Below are 23,999 nucleotides of genomic sequence, written 5' to 3' on the forward strand. Positions count from 1 at the left end.
GCTCGGCGACGGCGCTCGGGCCCTGTCCGCTGCCGGAAGTGCTGACCAAGCTTCCGGCGGCGCCTCGGGGGTTGGGGGGGCCGGGGTTGCGTTCCCCTTCTTCGCGCGGGGACGGCCCGGCCGCGCGGCTGGCGCGGCATGGGGTGAGTGGCTCGCGGGCCCCCGACCGCCGACGCCGCCCCGGTCCACCGTGTGGCTCGGCCGCGCCGGGGAGAGGGGAGGTACTGTTCGGCGCAGAGGCGGCGGAGGCGGACCCCGCAGTGTCACGTCCCCGGCCTTCGGCCTGGAGCCGCTCGAGCAGTCCTGGCTTTTAAGACGGAGCGGGTGCGAGGGGCCCCCAGCTTCCGGAGTCCGGGACAGGCCTCCCCCACGTCGGGGAGGAGAGGGAGGGCAAGCGTCGGTTCCCCTCCCTCACCCGGTGCCCGATGCTGGCCGGGACCGCCAGGCTGTGCTTGAGTTCCTCCCGGGAGCTGTGGCAGGGTCGTGCCCACGCGAGGTCTAGGCTTCCCGGGCGGGCGGCCAGAGGTCGGCAGCGGGGCAGGTGCGGGGGAGCTGTCCTGAGCTCTCCGCCTGTTTTCTTGGCGCAGAAGCGGCCTCTGCTGTGTCCCTGCCCATCATGGCCAAGCCAACAAGCAAAGATTCAGGCTTGAAGGAGAAGTTCAGGATTCTCTTGGGACTGGGAACCCCGAGGCCAAACCCCAGGTCTGCAGAGGGCAAACAGACGGAGTTTATCATCACGGCGGACATCCTGAGAGTGAGTGAGCTGCCCTGCCTGCCCTGCTAGGCTGTTAGGAGGTGCAGGGCAGGCTGGGTTCCGTCTGTCACCAGGTTCTGTGGGAGGTGGGACTGCTGTCCCCAGTGCTGTGGAAGCCTGTACATCTTTCCTTCCGAGGTGCAGGAAGTCAGGACCTTGGGGACTGCGTCTAGCACACTTGAGGTAGTACTAGGATGTCGATGCAGGAGAACCTACTTTACTAGCCATGGCTGAAACGCCGTGCTTGGTTTCCACAGGTGATTAGGGTTATAGCCAGGTGTTAACCTGGTAATTTGTGAGTTTCTGGAACAAGCGGGTCTTTGTTTTCCGGTGTGTATTTGAGTCCCCCTACCACGTCCTGGCACCATGTTTTTTTGTTTTGTTTTTAAAGATTTTATTCATTTATTTGACAGAGAGAGACACAGCGAGAGAGGGAACACAAGCAAGGGGAGTAGGAGAGGGAGAAGCAGGCTTCCTGCAGAGCAGGGAGCCCGATGCAGGGCTCGATCTCAGGACCTGGGATCACGACGTGAGCTGAAGGCAGACGCTTAACCAACTGAGCCACCTAGGCGCCCCCTGGCACCGTGTTTTTTAAATGCTGAGTTTCTGCACTCCTGAGGTTTCCCATTCAGAAACAACCAAAATATTCGTTAGCTGGTGAACAGATAAACAAAATGTGATGACATTCGTACAATGGAGTATTGCTTGGCAAAAAAAGGCATGCAGAATTTTTTTTTTAGAAAGAATGTTTTTGTTTTTAGATTTTATTTATTTATTCGACAGAGAGAGAGAGAGACAGTGAGAGAAGGAACACAGCAGGGGGAGTGGGAGAGGGAGAAGCAGACTTCCCGCCAAGCAGGGAGCCCGATGTGGGGCTCGATCCCAGGACCCTGGGATCATGACCTGAGCCGAAGGCAGATGCTTAACAACTGAGCCAGCCAGGCGCCCAAGGCATGCAGTATTGACACATGCCGTAATGTGGATGAACACTGAAAACATGTTAAGTGGAAGAAGCCAGACACAAAGGCCCCCACATAATGTGTGATTCCATTTCTATGAAATGTCCAGAATAGGTGAATCCCTAGAGACAGAAAGTCGATCAGCATTTGTCGGGGCCTGAGGGGATGGGGGGTGACTGCTAATGGGTGTGAAGTTGTCCTTTTAGGGGATGAATATATTCGGGAGTCAGTGGAGGTGGTTGCAAGCTTCGTGAATATACTAAAAGCTAAACTGTATAGTTTTAAATTGTTCAAACAGCTAATTTTGGTATGTGAATTTTATTTCAACAAAACAAAACGTCATGAAAAAGAGAAGTAGTCTGTTCTCACCCCCTGAGACAGAGTCGTAAACTCTCGTGGTCCCCGATTTCAGAATGAGCCGGGCCAGGTCTCCAGTCTGGGAATTCTCGGTGTGGTCTGTGATGACTGGCGGTTAAGGAGAACCGTTGCCTGAGTGCTGGCCCCTTTGCTTCTTTCCTCTCTTGCCAGGAACTGAGTGTTGAATGTGGTATCAACAATCGCATCCGGGTGATAGGGCAGATCTGTGAAGTTGCAAAAACGAAGAAATTTGAAGAGGTAAGTCTGCCTCAGTTGGTTGCTGTTGAGAAGTCTGATTTGGCTCTTTCTAGGAGCAGGGTTGAACGCTGACTACTAATGCTAACTTACGCACCCTTTTAGGGGAGCTTCTGGAAATGCTCTGAGCATAACCCTTAGGGGTCACTCACACGTGGAGGGGGGAGCAAAGGCATTAAGGTTTTTCCGGCAGTTCCGAGAAAGGCTTTTTAATAGTGACTTGCATAAACGCATGCTTACTTGGTTTTTCATATCCCAAGAAAGGTAAGGGAATATCAGGAAACCGCGTGACTCAAGGCATGCCATTTCCGGTGTCTTTTTGGGAGAGGTGTCTAGTTGGTGGCATTGAGCAACGTCATAGACATAAGCCTATTTATTTCGGGCAGATGTTTGCAGGCTCTCTTCGGGCATCCCGAGGACAGACTGGGAAGTTGTCATGAGGGCTCTGCTCTAGCTTGGCCCGGAGATTATATGGGCAACTTGGGAGGAGTTGTGGACCAAGCCGATTCGGATTTGCTAAGGGGGAGGGGAGAGCAATCATGATATCCACAGGTCATCTGAAACATGCAGGCCATACGTTACTGAGGATAAACGTGAACATAGGTTTCTGCGTCCATAAAGTTGCCTGCATAGGTATTTGGGGCAGGGGCGGGGGCTGTGACTGAATAGACCCCGATAACCCTGAGAGGCTGACAGAGTCCCCCGGGTCGGGATCTGTGTCTTGTGGCATAGGCTTTGTCACTAGGAGTGTTGTGTGTAGGATAAAGGAGGTGAAAGTTCCATAGTATCCTGAAACGGTCAGGATGTGGGTCAGACAACATCCAAAGGATGTTTTAGTCCAACTTTCCTGGACTTAAGAGAATTAAGTCCAGGAAAGTTTGAGTGGTCTGAAAACTGATTGAAGGGAGCACGGGACAGTAAATATGGGGCAGAGAAGGTGACAAGAGATTTATTCTGGGTAGCTGCAGGGAACAGGACCCAGGTACCCTGGGAGGCAGATTCCAGAAGCCCACAGCGTTCTCGGCAGCACAGGCTTGGCAGGCATGTGGTACAGAGAGGCCAGGGGAATGGGATTTCTGGGTCAGGCCGCAGATCCAGGCCCGCCTGGTTCTGAGACTCTTTCAGTGGCTTTCTTCACTGGAGTCGGAGCACACTCTAAAGGGGGACTCCTGGCCGATCCCTGGGGGCACCAGGACAGCTCCCCTGGCCTGCTGCTCTCCTCTCCCCACTCAACCCCTGCCACCCAGACTGTGGCCAGGACCCGCGCGGGTTTGAAGTAGCTTGCAGCCATTCCCCTCGGCAGGTTCCGGGTCACGTGCACTGTGACAGGTGCACGACATGTGGGCTTTAGGGGAGTGAGTTCTAAGTCAGAAAAACTGTTCTCTGTCCTTTGCTCATGGTACTGAGCCTTGAGTGGAGGGGGCCAGCTACCCCCTAACTGTTGTCCCTCCTTGCTGGCGGCAGCATGCCGTGGAGGCGCTGTGGAAGGCCGTGGCGGACCTGCTGCACCCGGAGCGGCCCCCGGAGGCCCGGCATGCGGTGCTGGCTCTGCTGAAGGCCATCGTGCAGGGACAGGTAAGGGGCAGCGGGTCTGTGTGCAGGTGGGGCTGGCCTGGGGGCGGGGCGCGGGGTGACGTCGGGCGGCCACGAACTGCTCCCGCTGTGCCACGTGTGGACTCTGGTCTTTGGGGAGGGCATCTGGCACCAGGTCTCTGCAGCTCGACTGCCTTAGTGGGCACCCCAGCCTCTTGAACCCAGGGGACCCCGGGCAAGTCCCTGGGCCTCCACCTCCTTTCCCTCAGAATGGGGATGGCTGTTTTTCCTGCCTTCTCTGGAATGTTTTGGGATGTCGATGAAGCCGTTCATGCAAAATGACGGGGATGTGCCCACCATGAGAGACGGGTGGCCTCCTGATGCCCTCATGCCCCTGGCCTGGGCCTGGGCCTCTGTCCATGGCTCACTGTGCTCCAGGCTGTGGCCATGCTGCTCTGAGCCTTTCCTAGAACCGCAGGCTGCCTCTGCATTTCTTCCTGGAAGGCTCCCTTCCGTCTTGTGTATTTCCTCCAGCCCTCCACACCCCTGCTGTGTAGAGAGGCCTGTCGCCTCGCAGAGTAGTCAGACCATTTTTGTCACGTGCGGGCACAAGCGTGTCTCTTCTTGGCCACAAGCCCCAGGAGGGCTGGAACTGCGTTATCCCCTGCTGTGTGTTCACTGCCGTACCCAGAGCTCCTACACAGTAGGTGCTGTGCACACGAGTGCACACGCACACACCTTATCTGGAGCCACTCCGACGTGCCCAGTTTGTCGTTTACAGCCAGTGCCTGTGGGAAGGATAGAAAGGGTCCCAGGGTCGGGAGTTGTAGAGCCCCCTGTACTTGGACTGTGTATGGCTGTGTGGGAAATTCCACTGGCGGGGTCCTGGCAGGACTGCTGAGCGTGTGCTTCTATCTTCAGGGGGACCGGTTGGGTGTTCTCAGGGCCCTCTTCTTCAAGGTCATAAAGGATTACCCCTCTAATGAAGACCTCCACGAGAGACTGGAAGTGTTCAAGGCCCTCACGGACAATGGGAGACACATCACCTACTTGGAAGAAGAACTGGGTGGGTGCCACAGTGGCTGTAGGGTTTCTCTGGCCTGGGGGATCCTATTGAACCCCGGATGTCAGAAGGCTGCTGAGGTGCAGAGGGGGTGCTGCAGTTTACAGGGATGGCCTGCAGAGGGCGCGGCACCACGAGGTTCTGCTTGCCAGGGTGCAGCCTGGAGCAGCCAATGGTCTCCTGGGGAGCTTGTTAGAGATGGACAGTCCTGGGCTTCTCTCCAGACCTGCTGGCTCAGAGTCCCTGGGGAGTGAGGCCTACTAGGTGGGCAGGAGGTGGTCCGAGTTCTGTTGTAGGGGGAGTGTGCTGCTGACCCAGGCATCAGCCTGTATTTTATCCAGGGTACCCTGAGGTTTCTGGGAGCTGGGGCTGCCTCGTCATGTCTTCTTCTTGGGTCTCTCTGTGCCCTGGACCTGACCTCCTAGCCCTCCCCTTGGCTGGCCTTCCTCTCTGTTGTCCTGATGGGGTGACTTTCTGTGGGTCTTGAGGTTTCATGTCACCGCTGTGAGGAGAAGAGGAAAGAGGAGGAAGTCAGTCTGACTGGGGCCCAGAGATGGGCTTCAGCTGTCTCCAGGACAGGTGCCGACTGGCGGCCATGCTCAGGTTTTCTAAGGTGATTTGGCCAACGGCCAAGCGTGGCTTTTGTCCCTGTTGAGAGAGTCTCAGGGAGGGGTTAGAGGGCCAGGAATCTGCCTCCTAGAAACGTGCCCAGTGATGCTTGCACAGCCCAGCCTCGGGGGCCCAGGCTCCGAGCATCCAACGCACAAAGCCTGCTGCTGCCCCTCAGCCGGGACCCCCTCAGTGCTTCCTGGGGGCTGGTAAATTTCAGAGTCTGAGCTGAGCTGACCTGCTGGGGCTCCAGCCGAGCCTCCGTCGGCCTGCACATGGTCTGCTGTTGCGTGGGGCTGGTGACATGGCTGACGGCAGCAGAAGGGACCGGGTGTTTTCCCGGGGAGGAGGTGAGTAGGCAGTACATCGCCCTCCTCCTCTTCCTCCTCAGCTGGGTTTGTCCTGCAGTGGATGGACATCGGCCTATCCTCAGAATTCCTCCTGGTGCTTGTGAACTTGGTCAAGTTCAACAGCTGCTACCTGGATGAATATATTGCATCAATGGTCCAGTAAGAAGACTTCCAATAACATCCCTCTGATCGTAGTCCTGTCGCCTTTGAGTGCTGCGTGTAGCTCTGCAGTGTGACTAAAGCTGCTGGAATCAGCAAACAATCGGAGCTGCTGGGAGCAGCGCAGCCGCCCTCTGCTTAACGTTCATAGAATGATAGCGTTTTCTCTTTACCAGCCGGGCTACGTTAGCTGAGGTTTTTGTATAGTCATTTTTGTTGTTGATTGTTCACATACTCTGGGAGCCATGAGGGCAGGGGCTGGGTCTTGCTGGTGCTTTCCAGCCAGCGCTGAGCAGTGGTTGGCCCAGGGCAGGCACCTGCTTGTCTGTGGGTGAGTGGAGCCCTCAGAGAGTCAAGTTCTTGATTTAACTGACTTGTAGAGTCACCAGAAAGTGAGATGGAGCCACGCAGTCTCTGAGAAACATCCTTCCACTGACTTTTCGCTTCCTCCAACAGCATGATCTGCCTGTTGTGCGTCCAGACCGTGTCGTCCGTGGACATAGAGGTTTGTAGCTGGTCCTCCCCAGGGTTGGTTCCTCTCACCCTCCTGGGCAGGCTGGGTGGTGGAGCACTTGAGACCCCGGCTCTGGGTTCAGGCCCTGCACTGCCCCTCACTGGTTGTGTGGCCCTGGGCTGGCTGCTTGGCCTCTCTGGTGCTCAGGACTCTGCAGTAAGGGTGGTTGGTTGGATGATCTCCGTCGTGGGGCAGTAGTTCAGGATGGGGACCCACAGTGACGGTGATGCTCACTCGCTCTTGCTGTTCTAAGGAAGGTTGCTTTGGCAGTGGGGAGGGGCGGCAGTCACTGGCCAAAGGAGGGTGGGAAGGAGGCTAGGGGGTCACCTCCCTGCGGGCGGGAGGCAGGGCAGGGCCAGCGTGACCCCCCCCCTCCCCCCAGGTCTCCCTGCAGGTGCTGGATGCCGTGGTCTGTTACAACTGCCTGCCGGCTGAGAGCCTCCCCCTGTTCATTGTCACCCTCTGCCGTACCATCAATGTCAAGGAGCTTTGTGAGCCTTGCTGGAAGGTGGGGGTCTGAACTGTTGTTTTGGAGAGTTCTTCCCTGGATGAAGTTAAAAGCTAGGCACGTGGACAGGACAAGGGCCATGCTGTGTTCAGGAAATGGCCATCTGCCCTGTTGAGGGGAATCCAGTAACATTTTCCCAGGCGGCTGAGCTGAGGCCAGGGTTTTAGTAGCATTTTGAAAATTCTACAGCCTCTGTGTTTGGGAGGAGGGGGCAGAGAAGCGGCTGGATGCGGAGGGCTTCAGAGCGGTGGCTGTGCGAGGCTGGACCCCGGGGTCTGGGGCTTCTTTCTGCCCATCTCTGATGGCGGTGCGTTCTGTTTCCCAGCTGATGCGTAACCTCCTGGGCACCCACCTGGGCCACAGTGCCATCTACAACATGTGTCGTATCATGGAGGACAGGCGAGTGTGCGCCGGGCCTGGGGTGGCCCCGGGCGGGCCAGGTGGCTTGGGTCAGCTGCCACAAAGCCTTCTCCGGGGGGCTGAGAGCATTTCTGTCCCTTTGGGGTGGCTGTTTCAGAAGCTTGTGCTAGAGCTAGAGCTTACATCCTGTGTGCCTGCCCTATAAGAGCAGGGAGCTTGGGGGAGGCGGCATGGGCTCCCCTGACACGTGGTCTTCCTGCGGATTGTTCCAGAGCCTACATGGAAGATGCCCCACTGCTGAGAGGGGCTGTGTTCTTTGTGGGCATGGCGCTCTGGGGAGCGCACCGACTCTACTCCCTCAAGAACTCCCCGACGTCCGTGCTGCCATCGTTTTATGAGGTGACTTGGTTTGTGCACCATAGAAGCTGGGGGGGGGGCGGGGACGGGGCGTGGCTTTTGGTCACTTGCTTTGCATCTTGGAGACCATGAGGTTTAGGACCCTTGGAAGGTTTTATTTTTAAGTGGGGGTTCTGTCTTACGGATTTCACCTCCTATAGATAAGCATCAGAACTACTTCAGATTCCCCAACGTGACGGTTTTATCTCGTCAAGCGCTGGTCTTGTTCTTGCTCTAGAGCGAGGCCCAAGATGTAGCTTCTGTGTCGGTGGTGCCCGCCGGCGTTCAGGGCACTTGCTGTGCACGTTCTCACACTGTGGGCAGGGCACCCTGTGAGCCGGGTCCGGGCTCTATGCTGCACAGTGTCCCGGGCCTGGTCCCTCCTGCCACGACCCGCTTTTTGGGCGGTGCTCTTGGTTTGCAGGGGTAGCACTCTGGGTCTGTAGGCTGGTGAGCCAGTGGCCCAGGATTGGCAGTGAGTGGTCTGGCTGAGTCCAGCCCTTTGGAGCCGCGGTAGAAAGACTGTTTCTGGGCTCCTGAGAGACTTCTGTGGCCTGTGAGAGACGTGTGGGGAGCAGGTCCGGGAGAGGCGGTCCTAAGGGCCATGGGACGGGGGGCTTGCCGGGCAGGAGCAGGAAGCAGCTGACCACTGTGTGTTCCCTGGGTCTCTTGTTCCAGGCCATGACCTGTCCAAACGAGGTGGTGTCCTACGAAATCGTGCTTTCTATAACCAGACTCATCAAGAAGTACCGCAGGGAGCTCCAGGCTGTGGCGTGGGACATCCTGCTGAACATCATGGAGCGCCTGCTTCAGCAGCTCCAGGTGAGGTGGCCAGAAGGCCGTGGGCACCAGGGGGTGGGGGGCACTGGGATGGTGGGCTGGCAGGCCATGGGGCCCTTGCCGGGGCGGCTGGGGGCCTGCGGCTCATCTCCCGGTGAGGAGCGCTCTCCCTCCGTGCCTGCCCCACCACGTGCTCAGACAGCTCCTTGCACTCTTGCCCACTGAAGGTGGCTGGCTTTGACGCTGCTCTGTGCTTTGGGAACGCAGGTGGGCGAGGGGTGGGGTTGGTGTCACTTGAGGCCGTAAGGGTAATGGGATGGTGCCCACTTTGCCACAACTTTGGCTGAAGTACTAACGGGGTGGGGAGGGGAGGACATGGTGCAGTGCAGGGACTGCAGTGTCTAGCATGGGCTTGGGGCTGGGGCCTCCCTGGGGGCGGGGTGGGGGCAGGGCCCAGGGACTGGGGCCCATGCTTGGGGATGTGCGTGGCCAGGCTAGTGGACTGAGGACTGGACTGTTGTTCCTCAGGGCCTGGCTGCCGGACCAACCGCTGTCACCGACCAGCTAGCCAGGCCCTGCTTCACCCTGGAGTGGCAGGCTGGGAGGCCACAGCCCTGGGGCCTCTGGGAGATGTTTGAGCCTTGGGGACACATGAACATTCTCAGAGTCGATCCCTTTAAGGCCTGCTGGGTGGGCAGAGCAGGAATTCCTGGGGCCCTCACTCCCCAAATGAGCAAGAAGGGCCCAGCTGCCCCCTGTGTCCCAGTGGGAAGACCTGAGGGGGTGTCTGCATGCAACTCGCTGGAGCTTAGGACTCTGAGGCCGAGTCCTTGAGGGGAGCTGAAGTCACCCGTCCGTAACTGCACCTTTGTGTTGCAGAGCCTGGACAGCCCAGAGCTCAGAGCTATCGTCCACGACCTGCTGACCACAGTGGAAGAGCTGTGTGACCAGAACGAGTTCCACGGCTCTCAGGAGAGATACTTTGAGCTGGTTGAGCGATGCGCAGACCAGAGGCCTGTAAGACTGCTTCTCTCCCAACTTGGCGGGGCCTTTGGCTCTCGGGCAAGAGGGTGGTTGAGGTCAGGCTGCTGGGGGAGAGGTGGGACACCGCGGCTGAAATGGCTCTGCGTGCGTTTGAATTGAAGGGCTGGCCGGCAGGCTCCTGCTTTCCCAGGAAGTCTGCTGGGGCGTCAGCAGGCTGACTGCGTGTGGGACGGTTAAATGTGGTGCTAGCCTAGCGGTCAGCTTCCTCCCACCTGTGCAGAGGAAGGTGCTGGCCGGCTCCGTGGAGGTTTGGTACTTGGTGCATCTGTGCACCGGGCAGCAGGAAGCACTCGTGCCAGAAACCCACAGCCTGATGCCGAGGCTTTTGTGTGGGTTTTTAAGTGAATTCTCACCACTGTGGTTAGTGCCTTTGTTAGTGCCCACCTAGGGAGGAGGCTGGCATTTGTAAGCGGACCCCCCACACCGGGGCCAGCAACCGGCCGGCCATGAGTGTAGGAAAACCTCCTCGGGGCAGAGCAGCTCATTAATGCCAGGCTTCTTCTTCCACAGGAGTCCTCCCTCTTAAACTTAATAACCTACAGGGCACAGTCAATCCATCCGGCGAAGGACGGCTGGATTCACAACCTGCAGTTGCTGATGGAGAGATTCTTCAGGTAGGGAGCCTTCGGAGGCCAGCCTGGCCCTGGAGCCCGGGCTCGGTCCTGTCAGGGTTTTCCTTTCTCATTCTTGGAAGGAGTGAGAGCAGGTTAGTCTTCCGGTAAGACAGAGTCCTCTGAAGCACCTGCGTGTGCTTGCTCCTGTGGAGTGGTCGTCTAGAAAGACGCTGCTCTGAGGGCTGAGCGCTCTGCCCTGTCGCCCCGTGTTTGGTCTGGATGTTGGCAAGCCAGGCCCCATGAGGGCGGAGTCCACAGTGGCTCTCCCCTGCCGCAGAGGCGTATGGGCCTGGGGCGCAGGGTGTGGGGTGAGCTGGGGCCTGGTGCCCCCTACCCCGGCCCCAGCAGGTGTGCCCCACCCCCAGGAATGAATCCCGCAGTGCCGTTCGCATCAAGGTGCTGGATGTCCTGTCCTTCGTGCTGCTCATCAACAGGCAGTTCTATGAGGTGTGAGTCCTGTTGGGGGGTGTTGGGGGGGATGCCCTGGGGTCAGTGGGCTAGAGGGGTGGGATCTCTGCGAGCCTCCTGGGTCTGCCCTGGACTTGGGGTCCAACAGGTGCTCTTCTGTGGCAGCCTTTCTTAACAGGCCTGGTTTACCCCGTTTGTGCGCTTGGATGTTCATTCCTGCCTCCCGCCAGGCCTATGCTGGGCCTAGTGTCGCAGGGCTGCCCTCAGGCATCGCGGGCCTGCTCAGGACCTAGAACAAAAGTTCTGAGCAGAGTCTCCTGTAGGGAAGTTTTCTTTAGTTTTTGTGCTCATACTCTCCAGTCCCAGCCCGACCAGTGTGGTTCCATGTCTTGCCTTCCTCTCTACTGCTGGTTCTTTCCCTTCGGTCTGTCCTTTACTTGGTCTGTGGCCAAAGTCCATCCTTCAGACACGTTTGCATGTCCCTTGCTCGCATGCCTATTCCCCTAGGAGCTGCACTTCAGGCTCTGTGTGGCTTCTTCAGGGCAGCCTCACCAGCGTTTCTGGTGTTCCCAGCACCGGTCTGCCCACTCCTTCCCTCTTAGCCTTCCTTTTTTCTGTATCTCTGTCCCTTGGAATCCAGTGCTGCCTCTTCCAGGAAGCCCCTCTGGGTTCTCAGCTTCCTCATGTCAGGGTCGATCTCATCCTGCTCTCTGCTGCCATGGTGCTTTGTACCTGCCTCTGAAAACTGTCGTCACACTATCCAACACAGCGGACCCCGTGATGTCAGGGACAGGGTCTTCCTACCTCAGGCGCATGTACACGGGGGCCCACCACCGTGACATCGAATGGGCAGGAGCTAGCCAGGACACTCATTGCTGCATCATGCCTGGCCCTGTGGGCCCAGGCCCCTGAGGGGCTGTGCAGAGCGCCCCTCAGGTGCTGCCACATCCCTGCCCCACGTGGCTCACCTCCCCCAACTTGTGCTGCCACAGGAGGAGCTGATCAGCTCAGTGGTCATCTCCCAGCTCTCCCACGTCCCTGAGGACAAAGACCCCCAAGTCCGGAAACTGGCCACCCAGTTGCTGGTGGACCTGGCCGAAGGCTGTCATACCCACCACTTCAACAGCCTGCTGGACATTGTGGAAAAGGTGAGGGCCACTCAAGCCCGGGGCTCCGGGAACCTGGGCTGCCAGAGGGACCTCAGTTTGTGGCCAAGCCCCACAGCAGCACTGGCCCCTGGACCTTCTGTCCCCGTTCTCCGCAGAGCGATGGGCTGCGTTTCAGGCAGGGCTCCCCTCCCAGCGGGGATGTGGCGGGGCTGGCGCTGCGGTGGGTCCTGGGAGACACCTGTGGCCCTGCCCCACGGGGAGCTGGGCTGGGCACTGGGGCTCAGGCGCATTGTCCTTCTGCATAGCCAGCATGTTTTTCTCTTAACTGTGAAATACAGCTCACTTTCTGAACTGTTCCTCAGCTGTGTAAAATGCAGCTTTTGAGAAATAGAGGAGAAAGTATTGGGTCTGACCAGTTCCGCTGGAGGGAGCCCCAAGCCGGGGAGCTGAATCCACATTTTCTTTCTAAAGGTGATTGCCCGCTCCCTTTCTCCACCCCCTGAGCTGGAGGAGAGAGATGTGGCGGCGTACTCAGCCTCCTTAGAGGATGTGAAGACCGCCGTCTTGGGGCTCCTGGTCATCCTTCAGGTGGGCCTCTGCTCTTCTGGGAGGGCACGCCAACCAGCCGCCTCTTGAAACGCTGCTCTGCAGGGACATGTCTCTGGGGAGACCAGGGCAGTCCTTGAGGGTCGCAGATGGCACCCTGGTGTGACCCAGACTCCTTGTCACAGCGCAGGGGGCTCATGGGGCTGCAGGGCCAGTCCAGAGATGCCCCCAAGCTAGGGCTGTCCCCCCCCTCCCCCCCACCAGTTCTCACCACCACTGCCGAGGTGGGGAGGCCTGCCATCCGTTTTGGCCCTGTGGTTGCGGGGTGATTTTAACAGCTTTGTTGAGAGAGAGAGTCACGTACCATAGAATTGATGCACTTCAAGCGTGTAATCCAGTGGATTTTCCAGTATCTCCACAGACTTGTGTGGTCATCGCTGCATCACTGCAACTTTAGAACGTCTTCATTCCCCAGAAGGGACTCCACATCCATTAGCAGTCCCTCCCCATTCCCCCTCAACACCCTGGCCCCTGGCAACCACCAGTCCACTGTGTCTCTCGTGGATCTGCCTGTTCTGGACATTTCATAACGATGGACTTGTGCAGTGTGCGGCTCTGAGCGTCTCAAGGCTCACCTGGCTGTGGTAGCAGAGCTCAGTGCTTCGCTCGGATGGCTCGTCGTCCCTCGTGTGGATTTGCCGTCTTGGCTTATCGGTTCCTGTGCTGATGGACACTGGGTGGCTCCACCTTTGAGCCACTGTGAATCCCGCCATGGTGAACGTCCGTGCACCAGTGTGTGTGTAGAGGGGTTTTCACTTCTCTTGGGTGCATGCCTGTGAGTGGACTTAACGGCTTGGATGGCGACCCTGGGCATAATCATTCACGGAGCGGCCAGAATGTCTTCCACAGGGGCCACTCCATCGCCGGGAGCAGTGCTTGAGGCTGCCCTTTCCCCACATCCTCCCTAGCATGCGGAACTTGTGCTTCTCTGGGGCGTAGCCAGGCTGCTGTGCGTAAAGTGCCACTTACTGCGGTCTGGTTCGCATGCCCCTCGTGAGGAGGATGAGCACCTCCTCCGGTGCCCGTTGGCCATTTGTATATCTCCTTTGGGGAAACGTCTGTTCGGATCCTCTGCTTGTTTTTTAACGGGATCATTTGTCTTTTTACTGAGTTGTGAGAGGACTTTGTGTGTCGTGGATGAGTTTGTTGTCAGGGGTTGGTGCTCGCCCCCCCTGTGCCGCGGCCGGCCTCCCGTGCTCTCAGGCCCACTCGGGCCCCTTCACGGCCCCTCCACGCCCCCAGCCGGCCTCCGCCTGGGCTCTGCTGCTGGCCGCTGGGCCTGTCACTGACTCTCTGCGTCAGCGTCACTCAAGCTCACAGGCCAGCATCAGTATTACGTAAAATGTGGTATTTGAATCACTGGCCTCAAATGCTTCTCGTTCACACAGTGTCCCCTAACGCTTACATGGGATGGTTATTCCCTGGTGCAGAAGTTTGAAGTGTTTGCAGAAAGCTGGCTGGCACCTCCATGGCCTTCCGTCACCTCCGTGGCCTCCTGTCATGGGAGCCCGGCCCCCTTTAGATCTCTGGTGGGTGAGGGAGTGCGCCGGCCTGAGCGAGCCCAGACTCCTGCCTCTGAGAAGCTGGGAAGGTGGTCCGTTGCCCTCACTTGGAACTCCAGCCCTGCAGACCGGGGCCACAGTACCACACTGTTGGTTAGCTGAGGCGAAGTCCTGGGTCAGGCGGTTCTCGTTTAAAAAGTAATCTGCATCCATGCAAGACATGCAAGTCGCGTGAACATAGCAAAGACTTAGACTGCATCTGTCTTTCCTGCCAGAACAGGCAAGGTGGGCTGTAGCTGTCCCTGCAGTGCTTTCTGAATTGGCCTGAGCATTGTGTCCAACTCCCCCCTCCCCCTCTTGTTTTTTTGTTAATTTTTCTTGATAAAGAATAGCAGTGAGCCATGTTTTAAGGCCCCACTGCTCTCCTCAAGAGTACCACAAACCATGGAGGGTTCCTCTGGCTGCAGCTGGACCCCCAGCTCCTGGCCAGCCCATGCCACCCCGTGGCGCCCCCCACACCAAGGTCTTACCTGGCCTCTCCCAGGCTCACCTCTTGGGGAGGTGGGGCAGGGAGGGGGCTCGCTGTGGGGATGACAGGCCTGGATCACACCCTGGAGCCCGTGGGGCCTTGCTCACCCCTGGTCTGTCCTGCTCTGCAGGTGGCAGGAGAATGTGCTTTTGGCTCACGGGTCCCCGTTGCACATGTTGCCGAGATTTATTAGTGGATTTCCTGCTACTGACATGATCATGTTGTTTTTGATTTTTTGCCATAACTGAGAGAGTGCACGTGTGGGAGTGTCCACGGGATGAAGTCCCGGGAGTGGAGTTAGCAGCCTGAAGGCTTTGTGCGTTGTCTGGTCACTGCGGAGAGCTCGTCCTGTCCCTCTCCTGGGCACCGGGCCACTGGCTCCCTGGCTGCCTTTCAGCCTCCTGCCCCCGAGTGACCAGCACGCTGTCTCTGCAGACCAAGCTGTACGCCTTGCCTGCCAGCCACGCGGTGCGTGTGTACGAGACGCTCGTCAGCCACATGGAGCTGCATTACAGGCGCGACTACACCCTACCCATCGCAAGCAGCATCCGGCTGCAGGTACGACAGGGCCGGTGGCCGTCCATGGCTCTGGGTGCACCAGCTGCAGCTCAGGGCTGGCCGTGGCCCGCTTCCTGGGGGCCTGGTAGTGCCTGCAGGGACCCCAGGCTGGGGAGGTGGCAGGGGGCCCAGGATTCCGTCCTCAGCACCGGCTGTGGCTGCAGCCTTGCCAGGACCTGTTGCCCTTCCCCTTGTCTGCGTCCTCGTCCTCAGGCCTCTGTGCGCCGGGCTGAGCGAGGCGGTGGCCCTGGGCCTGGGCAGAGATGGGATTCCATCACTTTTAGGAGATGCAGCCCCTGTCAGCCCTGGGGCCGCGGTCTGTCAGTGGTGGGGCAAGGCCACGTGGGGCAGAACACCGGCCCGCAGCTGCCATCATAGATGTTGGCACCAGGCTGAGCGGAGGTCACTGGGACGGAAGTCTCAGGCCCTTCCAGAACCTCTGCGCAGTGGGGCAGCCGTCCCATCATTTGCGCAGCCTCGTTAAGTGACCTGTCGTTCATTGGAGGATGTGCTGGGGGCCTGAGCACAGTTGTGTTTTCTGGGCCTCGGGGCTGTGGCGCGCGGTGCGGCCGCGCTCCCCCTGTGTCCTGGGGGCAGGCCCTGGGCGCTGCGGTTGGAGGCCGGAAATGGCTGTGTGGTACCACCCGCGCTGCCGCAGACGCGGTGCAGTTGGGATGTGTGTGCTGTTAGTGGGCATGGCCTTTCCCAGAGAGGCTGGCATGTGAGTGGATGGGCCCGGCGTTGGCCCGGCGGTGTCCTGGCGTTGGCCCCGCTTCGCTGGACCTCTCTTTCTCCCCACAGGCCTTCGACTTCCTGCTGCTGCTGAGGGCCGACTCACTGCACCGCCTCGGCCTGCCCAGCAAGGATGGGGCCGTGAGGTTCAGCCCTTACTGCGTCTGTGACGCCATGTGCGTGTCAGCCGTGCCCCCCAGCTCCAGGCCGGGGAGCTAGCCCTTCCCTGCCCCGGGGATGCCCGTGGGTCCGAGGGACGTCCCGCAGCCCACCGATGGCAGTGTGGGGCGGCCGGGGTGCCCACGCCGGTTCCTACCTGCGGCCTCAGTGCTTGTCCCGCCTGCTTCCGCAGGGAGCCGGAGAGGGGCCCGGAGAAGAAGGCCAGCGGCCCCCTGTCGCCTCCCACCGGGCCGCCTGGCTCTGCGCCCGTAGGCCCCGCGGTGCGGCTCGGCTCTCTGCCCTACTCCCTGCTCTTCCGCGTCCTCCTACAGTGCTTGAAGCAGGTGAGCCGGCTGGTCCCTCCGCTGTGCTGGGTACAGCTCTGGTCCTTGTGTCAGCCACCTCGGGGGCACGCTGCCGCCCCACGTTTACAGCGGGTGTGTAACCATCTGTAGCTGCGTTCGGCCCGTCATGTGGAGCTGGGCATAGAGCTGAGGACGTGTTCCTGCCTCTGGGAGGTGGCTTTGGTGTAAGATGAAGGTGTGTAGACAGATAACAAGTCATTGGATGACGTGCATCAGGTGGAGGCAGAGACGGGCTGTGTGCGACCAGGGTGGTGGAGTCACCTCTGGTTGGGGGCACCTGGAGGGCCAGGTGAGGCCCTGAAAGGCAGGAGAGTTTCCAGGGGCAGGACAAGCAGAGCCTGGAGGTAGGGTAGGTGCCGGCAGAGACGTAGCTGGGGCCGTGCCGCGGAGGGGCAGGGTGGAGGCCTGTTCCCGCACAGGGGCCGGCAAGAGAGGCGACGTGGTCAGTGGTGTGCCGCCGTGGGGCTGGGCAGCCTGTGCTGGCCTAGGTCAGCCCTCGAGGGCCACGTGCAAGGAAGCGGCTTCTCCTCACCGGGGGCACCAGGCGTTGGCACCGAAGGGGGCTGTTGGGCACTTCCTGTGAGAGTTTCAAGGTCTCTGAGTCACAGGCTCAATCTGGGGAAAGGCTTTCAGGACTCACAGCCATTGGTGACGCTTACAGGCCGTGGTCTCCCCCGACGAGGCGGGGAGGACTCGCCAGGCAAGTTCCAGTGGGGGCCACAACCACGTCCTCCTCATTGCAGTGGCCCTCGGTGGATTTTGGTCCTAGAGTGGGTTCCTGGGCTTGTGACTTACTTAGGAATACATGCTGCTTTTCCCTTGGTGTTAGGATACGGGCTTTTCTCTTGCTACGCATTCATGGTGCCCTGGATGGGCATCAGTGTCCTGGGCAGGCAGCCTGGGGGTTACCGGTGGGCGCGTGGGGAGGGTGGGGCAGGTGTGGGGAGTTCAGGGCCAGCTCAGGGCAGAGAGGTGGTCAGCCTGGCATCTGGAGGGTGCAGCTGACGTGCAGCAGGGAACTTTCTCAGGGGAGCACGTGCTCCTGTGGGGACAGAGGGGGTCCAGAGGCCTTGCGGCTGCCTGGCTGCACACAGCTTGAGGCTCTGAGAGCGCGTCTTCCCCTGCAGGGTGCGTACTGCCCCCTGAGCGGCCGCTCTTCCTGTAGGAGGCAGACTGGAAGGTGCTGAAGCTCGTGCTCAGCAAGCTGCCCGAGTCCCTGCGCTACAAGGTGCTCATCTTCACGTCTCCGTGCAGCGTCGACCAGCTGTCTTCCGCCCTCTGCTCCGTGGTAATGCCGCCCCTCGCGGTGGGGCCACCTCTAATGCCTTCCTGCCCTGCCCATGAGGCCCTGGGAGGTCATGTGTGGACGCATGAGAGGGCAGTCCCGTTCAGATGCAGACCCCTATCTGCAGTGCAGATCCTGCCCCTGGGGCCCCTTTCTCCCTTCCCTGCTCAGGGGGCAGGAAATCAGAGACCTCTGTGAAGGGCTTGAACTCACTATCCGAGTGTGCTGTCTTGACTCTTTTCCCCTCTCTTCCTCACCGGGGTTTCTGGGACAAGTGCGTCCCGTCTCCTGTCTGTCCTTGGCCTCTGGGTGTGGGCACGCTCCCACGTCTGAAAAGGCAGACCCTTGGCCAGACAAAGGACGTAGGAAGGCCCCCCCACCCCTGGCCCGGGCTCTTGGCCACCTAGCACTTGCCCTCTCCTCGCTGCTGGGCGTGCTGCCACCTGAGCCCTGGTCTGCAGCTTTCAGGTCCCAGAACCCTGGAGCGGCTTCGAGGCACCCCGGAAGGATTTTCCAGAACCGACCTGCATCTGGCTGTGGTTCCTGTGCTGACGGCGCTGATCTCTTACCATAATTACTTGGACAAGACCAGACAGGTACCAGGTGGGAGAGGGATAGGCGAGCCTGCTCCGCAGGGTATTTGTATCAGCCAGCCCAGCCGGACGTTTTCGGCATCACCCAGGGGGCCTGGGCCCTCTGCTGCCCTCCCACACGCAGCGGCATCTTTTCTTTCTGTGGAGCGTTGCCTGGCTTCAGGATGAGCGCTGGGCCTCTTGGCAGAGCTGGGCCTGTGTTGAGAGGCTGGCAGCGGGGCCCAGGGTGCCTGACTTCTATCTGCCTGCGCCTCTGCTCTCAGTGGGCACACAGCAGCTCCCTGATTCTGCGCTGCCGGGCACGTCCACCGTGTCCGTTAGAGTCCCGCTGGCTTTCGGGAGTGTTTGGTGAGAGAACTGAAGTCTTGGAGAGGTTGGCTAGTGCCCTCAGGGACTCCCGGCAAGCAGGGAGAGGGGCCTGCGCTAGACTTGGGCCGCTTGGAGCCTGGCCTGTGCTGCCAACGGCAGCGGTGTCTGGAGCTGGTGCCCCGCGCCCCTCCGCTGCCCCGCCTCTGGGGGCTCCTGTGCCGCTTGGCCTGGTTTTTCCTGGCTGCTCCCCGTTGGGCAGCTGGCCACACTGGGCTGAAGGTGTCCCTAGGACCCTCGGGGCCCGGAGTGTGTCTGAGGGATGGGGCTGGCTACGGGAAACTGAAGTGGTCTGTGGGGCCCTGAGCTACAGGGTTTGCCCAGAGACTGCGGCCCGCACTGCACTTGTTTCCTGCTGGGCGCAGCATGGTGTCTTCACGCGGGAGGGCTCCCGGAGTTGAGTGGGCCTGGTGGCCTTGCTGTGTCAGGCAGAACCTCCCCTGTCATAAGGCCAACCAGTGGGGGGAGGGGTCCCATAACTAAAGGGGTAATGGACCCAGTGTGTCCTGGCTCCAGGGTGGGCTGAGGCGCCGGGGCGGCCAGCCGCTGTTGGCGGGTGGGAAGCGTCAGGAAGTGCCTGACCACAGCTGCCCCACTGTCCGGTCACCTTGGGAGGGCTCAGCTCCTGGTGCTATGCTGGTTAGGGGCTCAGGGACCTGGGACGAGGCAGCTAGCCCTGCTAAGCCTTAATCTTGTTTTCTGTAGAACATTCCGGAGTGGGTGAGGGGACACTTGTCTGTGGGCAGGGGCGGGGGCGTGGCGGGCTGGGTCTGAGGCACCCTTGCTGCCCCACAGCGGGAGATGGTGTACTGCCTGGAGCAAGGCCTGATCCACCGCTGTGCTAGCCAGTGTGTGGTGGCGTTGGCCATCTGCAGCGTGGAGATGCCCGACATCATCATTAAGGCGCTTCCCGTCCTGGTCGTGAAGCTCACACACATCTCAGCCACGGCCAGCATGGCCATTCCACTTCTCGAATTCTTATCAAGTAAGCGTCTGGCTCCCTGCCCGTCTCTGTGTGCAAGCGAGTGCACGTGTGAGGGTGGGGCGGACCCTCGGGGTTGGGGTCATCACTCATGCTGGCTTTGCTGACCTCATCTTGCCGCCTCTCTTGGGACACAACTCCACGGAGCACCTGGGGTGTGCCATCCTCTGTTGCCTCAGGGCCTTTGCACTTCCTGCCCCTGAGCCTTGAATGCTTTCCTTTCTGGCCTTCCAGCGGCCGGCTCCATTCTTATTCTCAGTGTCAGTTTAAATGGCCCAGAAGCCTCTATTGCTGGACATGGGCCCCTGTACTTGGGCTCTCACAGCTTCCCCTCACTTCCCCTCAGGGCACACACCACAGCAGGGAGGGGCTTCCAGGAGCTCAGGGTTCCCTGCTCACCTGCCCCACTCACCCCCTCGTTCCCAGTACCCTAGTGCGCATCTGGCCCTCAGCAGGGAGGTGACAGGAGCAGAGCAGGGCCACCAGTGCCTCTGCAAAGAGACACGTAGGGCCTTTGCTGCACGTTCTTTTTGTTATAGCCTTTTAAAGATGTAAAAGCCATCTTTAGCTCGTGGGTTACACGAGTGCTGGCCACCGGCTGGATTTGGCCTTGGGGACCATAGTTTATTAGTCCTTGGAATAGAGAGCCAAGGGTCAAGGGAAGGTCATGTTCAAGGTGGCTGCGATCTTCAGTCCTTTGCAGCCCTCTTAGGTCAGGGTGGCTGCGCTGGCTTTCGGGAGTAGCACAGGCTCCTGGCGACAGCAGGCAGGGGCCTGTGTCTGCCCGGCCCACCTGTGCCCCCTCACCCATGTGTCCTGTTGCAGCTCTGGCCCGGCTGCCCCACCTCTACCGGAACTTTGCAGCTGAGCAGTACGCGAGCGTCTTTGCCATTTCCCTGCCTTACACCAACCCCTCCAAGTGAGTGCTGGCCCGTCCCTCCTGCCCACGGCCTGGGCCAGCCTGAGGCCTCTTGCAGCCAAGAGCCATGCTGGTCCTTGACCTCTGATGGGCCTGTGGCCTTGGGGCCTCTCTTCTATGCTTGGCCTCGGGGCCCCATCGGAGCTGCCTCACTTCCTTTTCTTCTTGCAGGTTTAATCAGTACATCGTGTGCTTGGCCCATCATGTTATAGCCATGTGGTTCATTAGATGCCGCCTGCCCTTCCGGAAGGATTTTGTTCCTTTTATCACTAAGGTAGGCCAGCGGAGGCCAAACCCATAGTTAGGGTGGGACCTACTTTGCCGTTGGCTGTCTGTGGCCGGGACGTGGAGATGTCGGGGGTGAGAAGTGGGTGTCATCGGGTGCCACGCTTGCTGAGTGCAGCCTGCTTGGATGCGGTGCGCTGCAGGCAGGCTCACGGAGGGAAGAACCAGGGGGGTCAGTCCCCCTGCCGATGGCTCAGGTCTGCTTCACTCTGCCAGGGCTTGCGCTCCAACGTTCTCCTGCCCTTCGATGACACCCCTGAGAAGGACAGCTTCAGAGCTCGAAGCACCAGTCTCAACGAGAGGCCCAAGAGGTGCGGGCCTGCAGAGTGAATGGGGCACAGTGGGGCGGGTCTGTGAGCGTGACTTGTGACTGGCGTGGTGCACATAGGGTCTGGGCTGGCCTGCCCCCTTGAGGCCGGCCGGCAGCAGTGGGATGTGACTGGGGGATGTCCCTTTTCAGACTGTGCTGGGCACCAGGGGGTCCTGGCGTAGAGGCAGGGCCTGTGAAGGCCCTTAGCGCCCTCATGTAGCTGGAGGAGCAAGCTGTTGCCCACCCAGCTGACCCCTGTGTCCTGCGGTGTCATGGAGCCCATGTGCTGGACTGTGGCCAGGCCTGCCTGAGCCCCCGAGTGCAGACTCGCAGAGCTGGCGATCAGGGTGCTCGCTGTAGGGCGCCTGGGCCTGGCTCCACCAGATGGGCCGAGGGTTGCGTCAGGGCAGCGGTGGCTCTTGAGAAGCTGAATCCCTGGCCTGGCTGGGGTGGAGCTTCGGGGCCCTGTGGTCAGCCCAGTCTCAGGCCGGGGCTGCCTGTCCTCCTGAGCTTGCTCTCCACCCCTGCTGAGCAGGGGCCATGCTCCTCTGGACCATCACAGCCGCTTTTGCCAGATCTGAGAGAACTGTGCTAGGCCTCGTGTCTTGTTTGCATCTCCTACGAACGGCGACTCCTCTTTCTGTCCCTGCCTTCCCACCCAAGCTTTTCAGTTCTCCCTTGGTGGGGATACGGCATTTTCCAGAATGACCAGGTCAGTGTGACCTAAAGTCAAAAGCTGGCTTCTCAAGCTCCCAGTAGCTGGGCGCCAGGGGCCTTGAGCTAAGAACCGGCCTTTTGAGCGGTGACCTTCAGGGCCTTGGGGCGTCCCGGCCCCTGAGCGGGGTGGGTGGGGCGCCTGGTCAGCACAGCCTGGAATCTGCCGTGCATAGCGCTCCATACATGTTTAATTTGCACTAATGTTCTTTGTTTTGGTTCCATGCGTGAAACCTGACTTTTTCTCAGTCACGTTTATGACATGTATTTTCATGCATTTTTATTTTCTGTTTCTTCCCCCTGCTAACTGGCCTCTGGCATGGTTTTTTGTTCATCTCACCCGCGGGCTCTCCATCCTGACCCTGTGGCCTGTGACCTTTCTTCCTCCTCCCTCCAATGGCTTATTCTCCCCTCCCGGGAGCTGGGCTCTCTGGGGCTTGGGCCTTCCTTCCTCACCTGGTAGTTTGAGGATAGCCAGACCCCCCAAACAAGGCTTGAATAACTCTCCACCCGTGAAAGAATTCAAGGAGAGCCCTGCAGCCGAGGCCTTCCGGTGCCGCAGCATCAGTGTGTCTGAACATGTGGTCCGCAGGTAGTGGGCTCCGTTGGGCGGGGGGCTCAGGCCCTGGAGTGGGGCCCGTGAGGCGGCCCTGCCAGGCGGGAGTGCCCGGGGGGGCGGTGCATGGGGCTGCTTGCATGAGCTCGTCGCCTGCCCACGCCCTCCCTAGCCGGAGCTGGAGGAGAACCTGAGGGGCAGCCCTCAGTCCAGGGGAGCCTGGAGGTGAGGGGTGGAAAGGTTGCATTCTGTCCCCAAGCCTCGTCCGAGCACGGGCTGGCTGCACGGCCTCCTCAGAGGCTGGCCTGGGAGCCTGGAGCAGGGCTGTAGCTCTGAGAAAGCCAGGCGTCTGGTGGCAGCTACCTGCAGGCCTGTCCCCGGAGGTAAGGGGCCTTCGCATATTAAAGTGGCGCCCACACAGGTTGGGGGAGGAAACATTCTAGGGTTTGGCTTTCTTATTCTCTTAAGTGAATTTTAATCTTGAGCTTTCTTTTAGTAGAGGGCTGCTTTCTGTTGTAGCTGAAAGGGAACGGGGTGGGGGTGGGGGGGGCTCTGTATAGAGCAGCGGGGGTAGGGGGCCAGCCTGGGAGGAGGCGGGGGCTGGGGAGGCCTGAACTGTCAAGGGGCGTGGCCTTGGTCACTCCCCCTGCCGTGTCTGAGTGCAGGTGTGGGCTCTGGGGGTCACTGCTTTGCGCCGACCGGGCTAGGCTGCACTGAGCTGGGCGGGGGGGGCTGTGTCCTCCCCAGGAAGTCCCTTCAGGCCTCGAGTCCGAAGCTCGGAGACCCACCTCCTCACCGCTGCCTGGCTTAGGCTCCAGCCTCAGGCTGGCCCTCTGCTGAGTGGGGTTTGAATGGGGGAATGGGGACAGCGAAGCTCTCAGCTGTTCTCTAACAAATTCTTTAACACAAGCCAAACATGGCAAAGGGGCAGTGAAATTTCGTATCAGAATTAAACCTGCATGAGCTGCTTCTCCTGGTCGCTGGGTGCCTGTGGGGCCCCGGGGGCCTGAGTTGAGGGGGAAGAGCGGCACACAAAGCCCAGACCCTCCCTGTCATCAGGAGGTGGCCCTGTGGGCAGAATGCAATCTTTGTGTCTCTGCATGACTAAACTGTTCTGCCACCAAGCCGTCCCCTAACTCTCCTGCGCTTCGGTGAGGGGACGTCGGTCTCTACCTTGTCTCCTGAGCCTCTGCTCTGACGAGTGGGTCTGGGTCTCTCACGTGAGGCCCTGCCCCTCCTCTCTCTGGGATGATGTGTCCGCGCGGTTTGCCACACTGTGGCTCAACTGGCCGTGCGCCCTGGTGGGGGGTGTGTGTGGGCGCAGCCCTCCCAGCACTTGCATGCCTCGAGCTTTGGCCCCTGGTGGGAGATGAGTTGCCCTGGCCGGTCCCTGACCTCGCGGGGGCCCCTCCCTCCAGCAGGATCCAGACGTCCCTCACCAGCGCCAGCTTGGGGTCTGCAGATGAGAATTCGATGGCCCAGGCTGATGACAACTTGAAAAATCTCCACCTGGAGCTCACAGAAACATGTCTGGACATGATGGCCAGATACGTGTTCTCCAATTTCACAGCGGTTCCCAAGAGGTGCGGGCTGGGCCCCAGGGTGGGAGGCCAGCGCCTGGCTCGGCTTCTGTGACCAAACTCGGCAGCAGTGGCAGCAGGCGAGGCCCTGGCCAGGCTGCTTTGCGCATCGTGGGGCCCCACTCTTCTGGGGACCAGGGCCCACTGCAGTCCACGCACCTTTGAAACCAAGATGCCCATTCAGAG

General features: G+C 59.9%; 1 protein-coding gene across 8 annotated transcripts in view; it reads left to right on the forward strand.

Annotated features, from left to right (window-relative positions):
- The first annotated feature begins 51 nt into the window (after positions 1–51).
- TSC2 (TSC complex subunit 2) overlaps positions 52–23,999 on the forward strand; it is a 33,097-nt gene continuing 9,149 nt past the window's right edge. For 2 of the 8 annotated variants that reach the window (XR_003610581.2, XM_028111498.2), the window contains exons 1-26: positions 66–143; positions 588–754; positions 2,242–2,328; positions 3,790–3,900; positions 4,780–4,924; positions 5,922–6,039; positions 6,496–6,544; positions 6,936–7,061; positions 7,387–7,460; positions 7,694–7,820; positions 8,496–8,639; positions 9,477–9,614; positions 10,152–10,255; positions 10,621–10,702; positions 11,656–11,811; positions 12,244–12,360; positions 14,845–14,967; positions 15,769–15,875; positions 16,052–16,202; positions 17,389–17,511; positions 17,970–18,104; positions 19,263–19,452; positions 20,275–20,368; positions 20,540–20,642; positions 20,870–20,964; positions 23,652–23,816. Coding sequence is in view for 7 of the 8 variants with exons in the window: in XM_028111498.2 (XP_027967299.1) it covers positions 617–754; positions 2,242–2,328; positions 3,790–3,900; positions 4,780–4,924; positions 5,922–6,039; positions 6,496–6,544; positions 6,936–7,061; positions 7,387–7,460; positions 7,694–7,820; positions 8,496–8,639; positions 9,477–9,614; positions 10,152–10,255; positions 10,621–10,702; positions 11,656–11,811; positions 12,244–12,360; positions 14,845–14,967; positions 15,769–15,875; positions 16,052–16,202; positions 17,389–17,511; positions 17,970–18,104; positions 19,263–19,452; positions 20,275–20,368; positions 20,540–20,642; positions 20,870–20,964; positions 23,652–23,816 (3,002 nt within the window). In the remaining variant the exon portion in view is untranslated. Of the gene's footprint in view, positions 144–206; positions 325–587; positions 755–2,241; positions 2,329–3,789; positions 3,901–4,779; positions 4,925–5,921; positions 6,040–6,495; positions 6,545–6,935; positions 7,062–7,386; positions 7,461–7,693; positions 7,821–8,495; positions 8,640–9,476; positions 9,615–10,151; positions 10,256–10,620; positions 10,703–11,655; positions 11,812–12,243; positions 12,361–14,844; positions 14,968–15,768; positions 15,876–16,051; positions 16,203–17,388; positions 17,512–17,969; positions 18,105–19,262; positions 19,453–20,274; positions 20,369–20,539; positions 20,643–20,869; positions 20,965–22,140; positions 22,270–23,651; positions 23,817–23,999 lie in introns of those variants that run through there. The other 6 variants (XM_028111501.2, XM_028111494.2, XM_028111496.2 and 3 more) reach the window with 6 other exon arrangements.

Source organism: Eumetopias jubatus, unplaced genomic scaffold, assembly GCF_037043125.1.
Source record: "Eumetopias jubatus isolate StellerSeaLion01/CBP00866 unplaced genomic scaffold, mEumJub1_p1.0 scaffold_12, whole genome shotgun sequence".
Classification (NCBI taxonomy): Eukaryota; Metazoa; Chordata; class Mammalia; order Carnivora; family Otariidae; genus Eumetopias; species Eumetopias jubatus.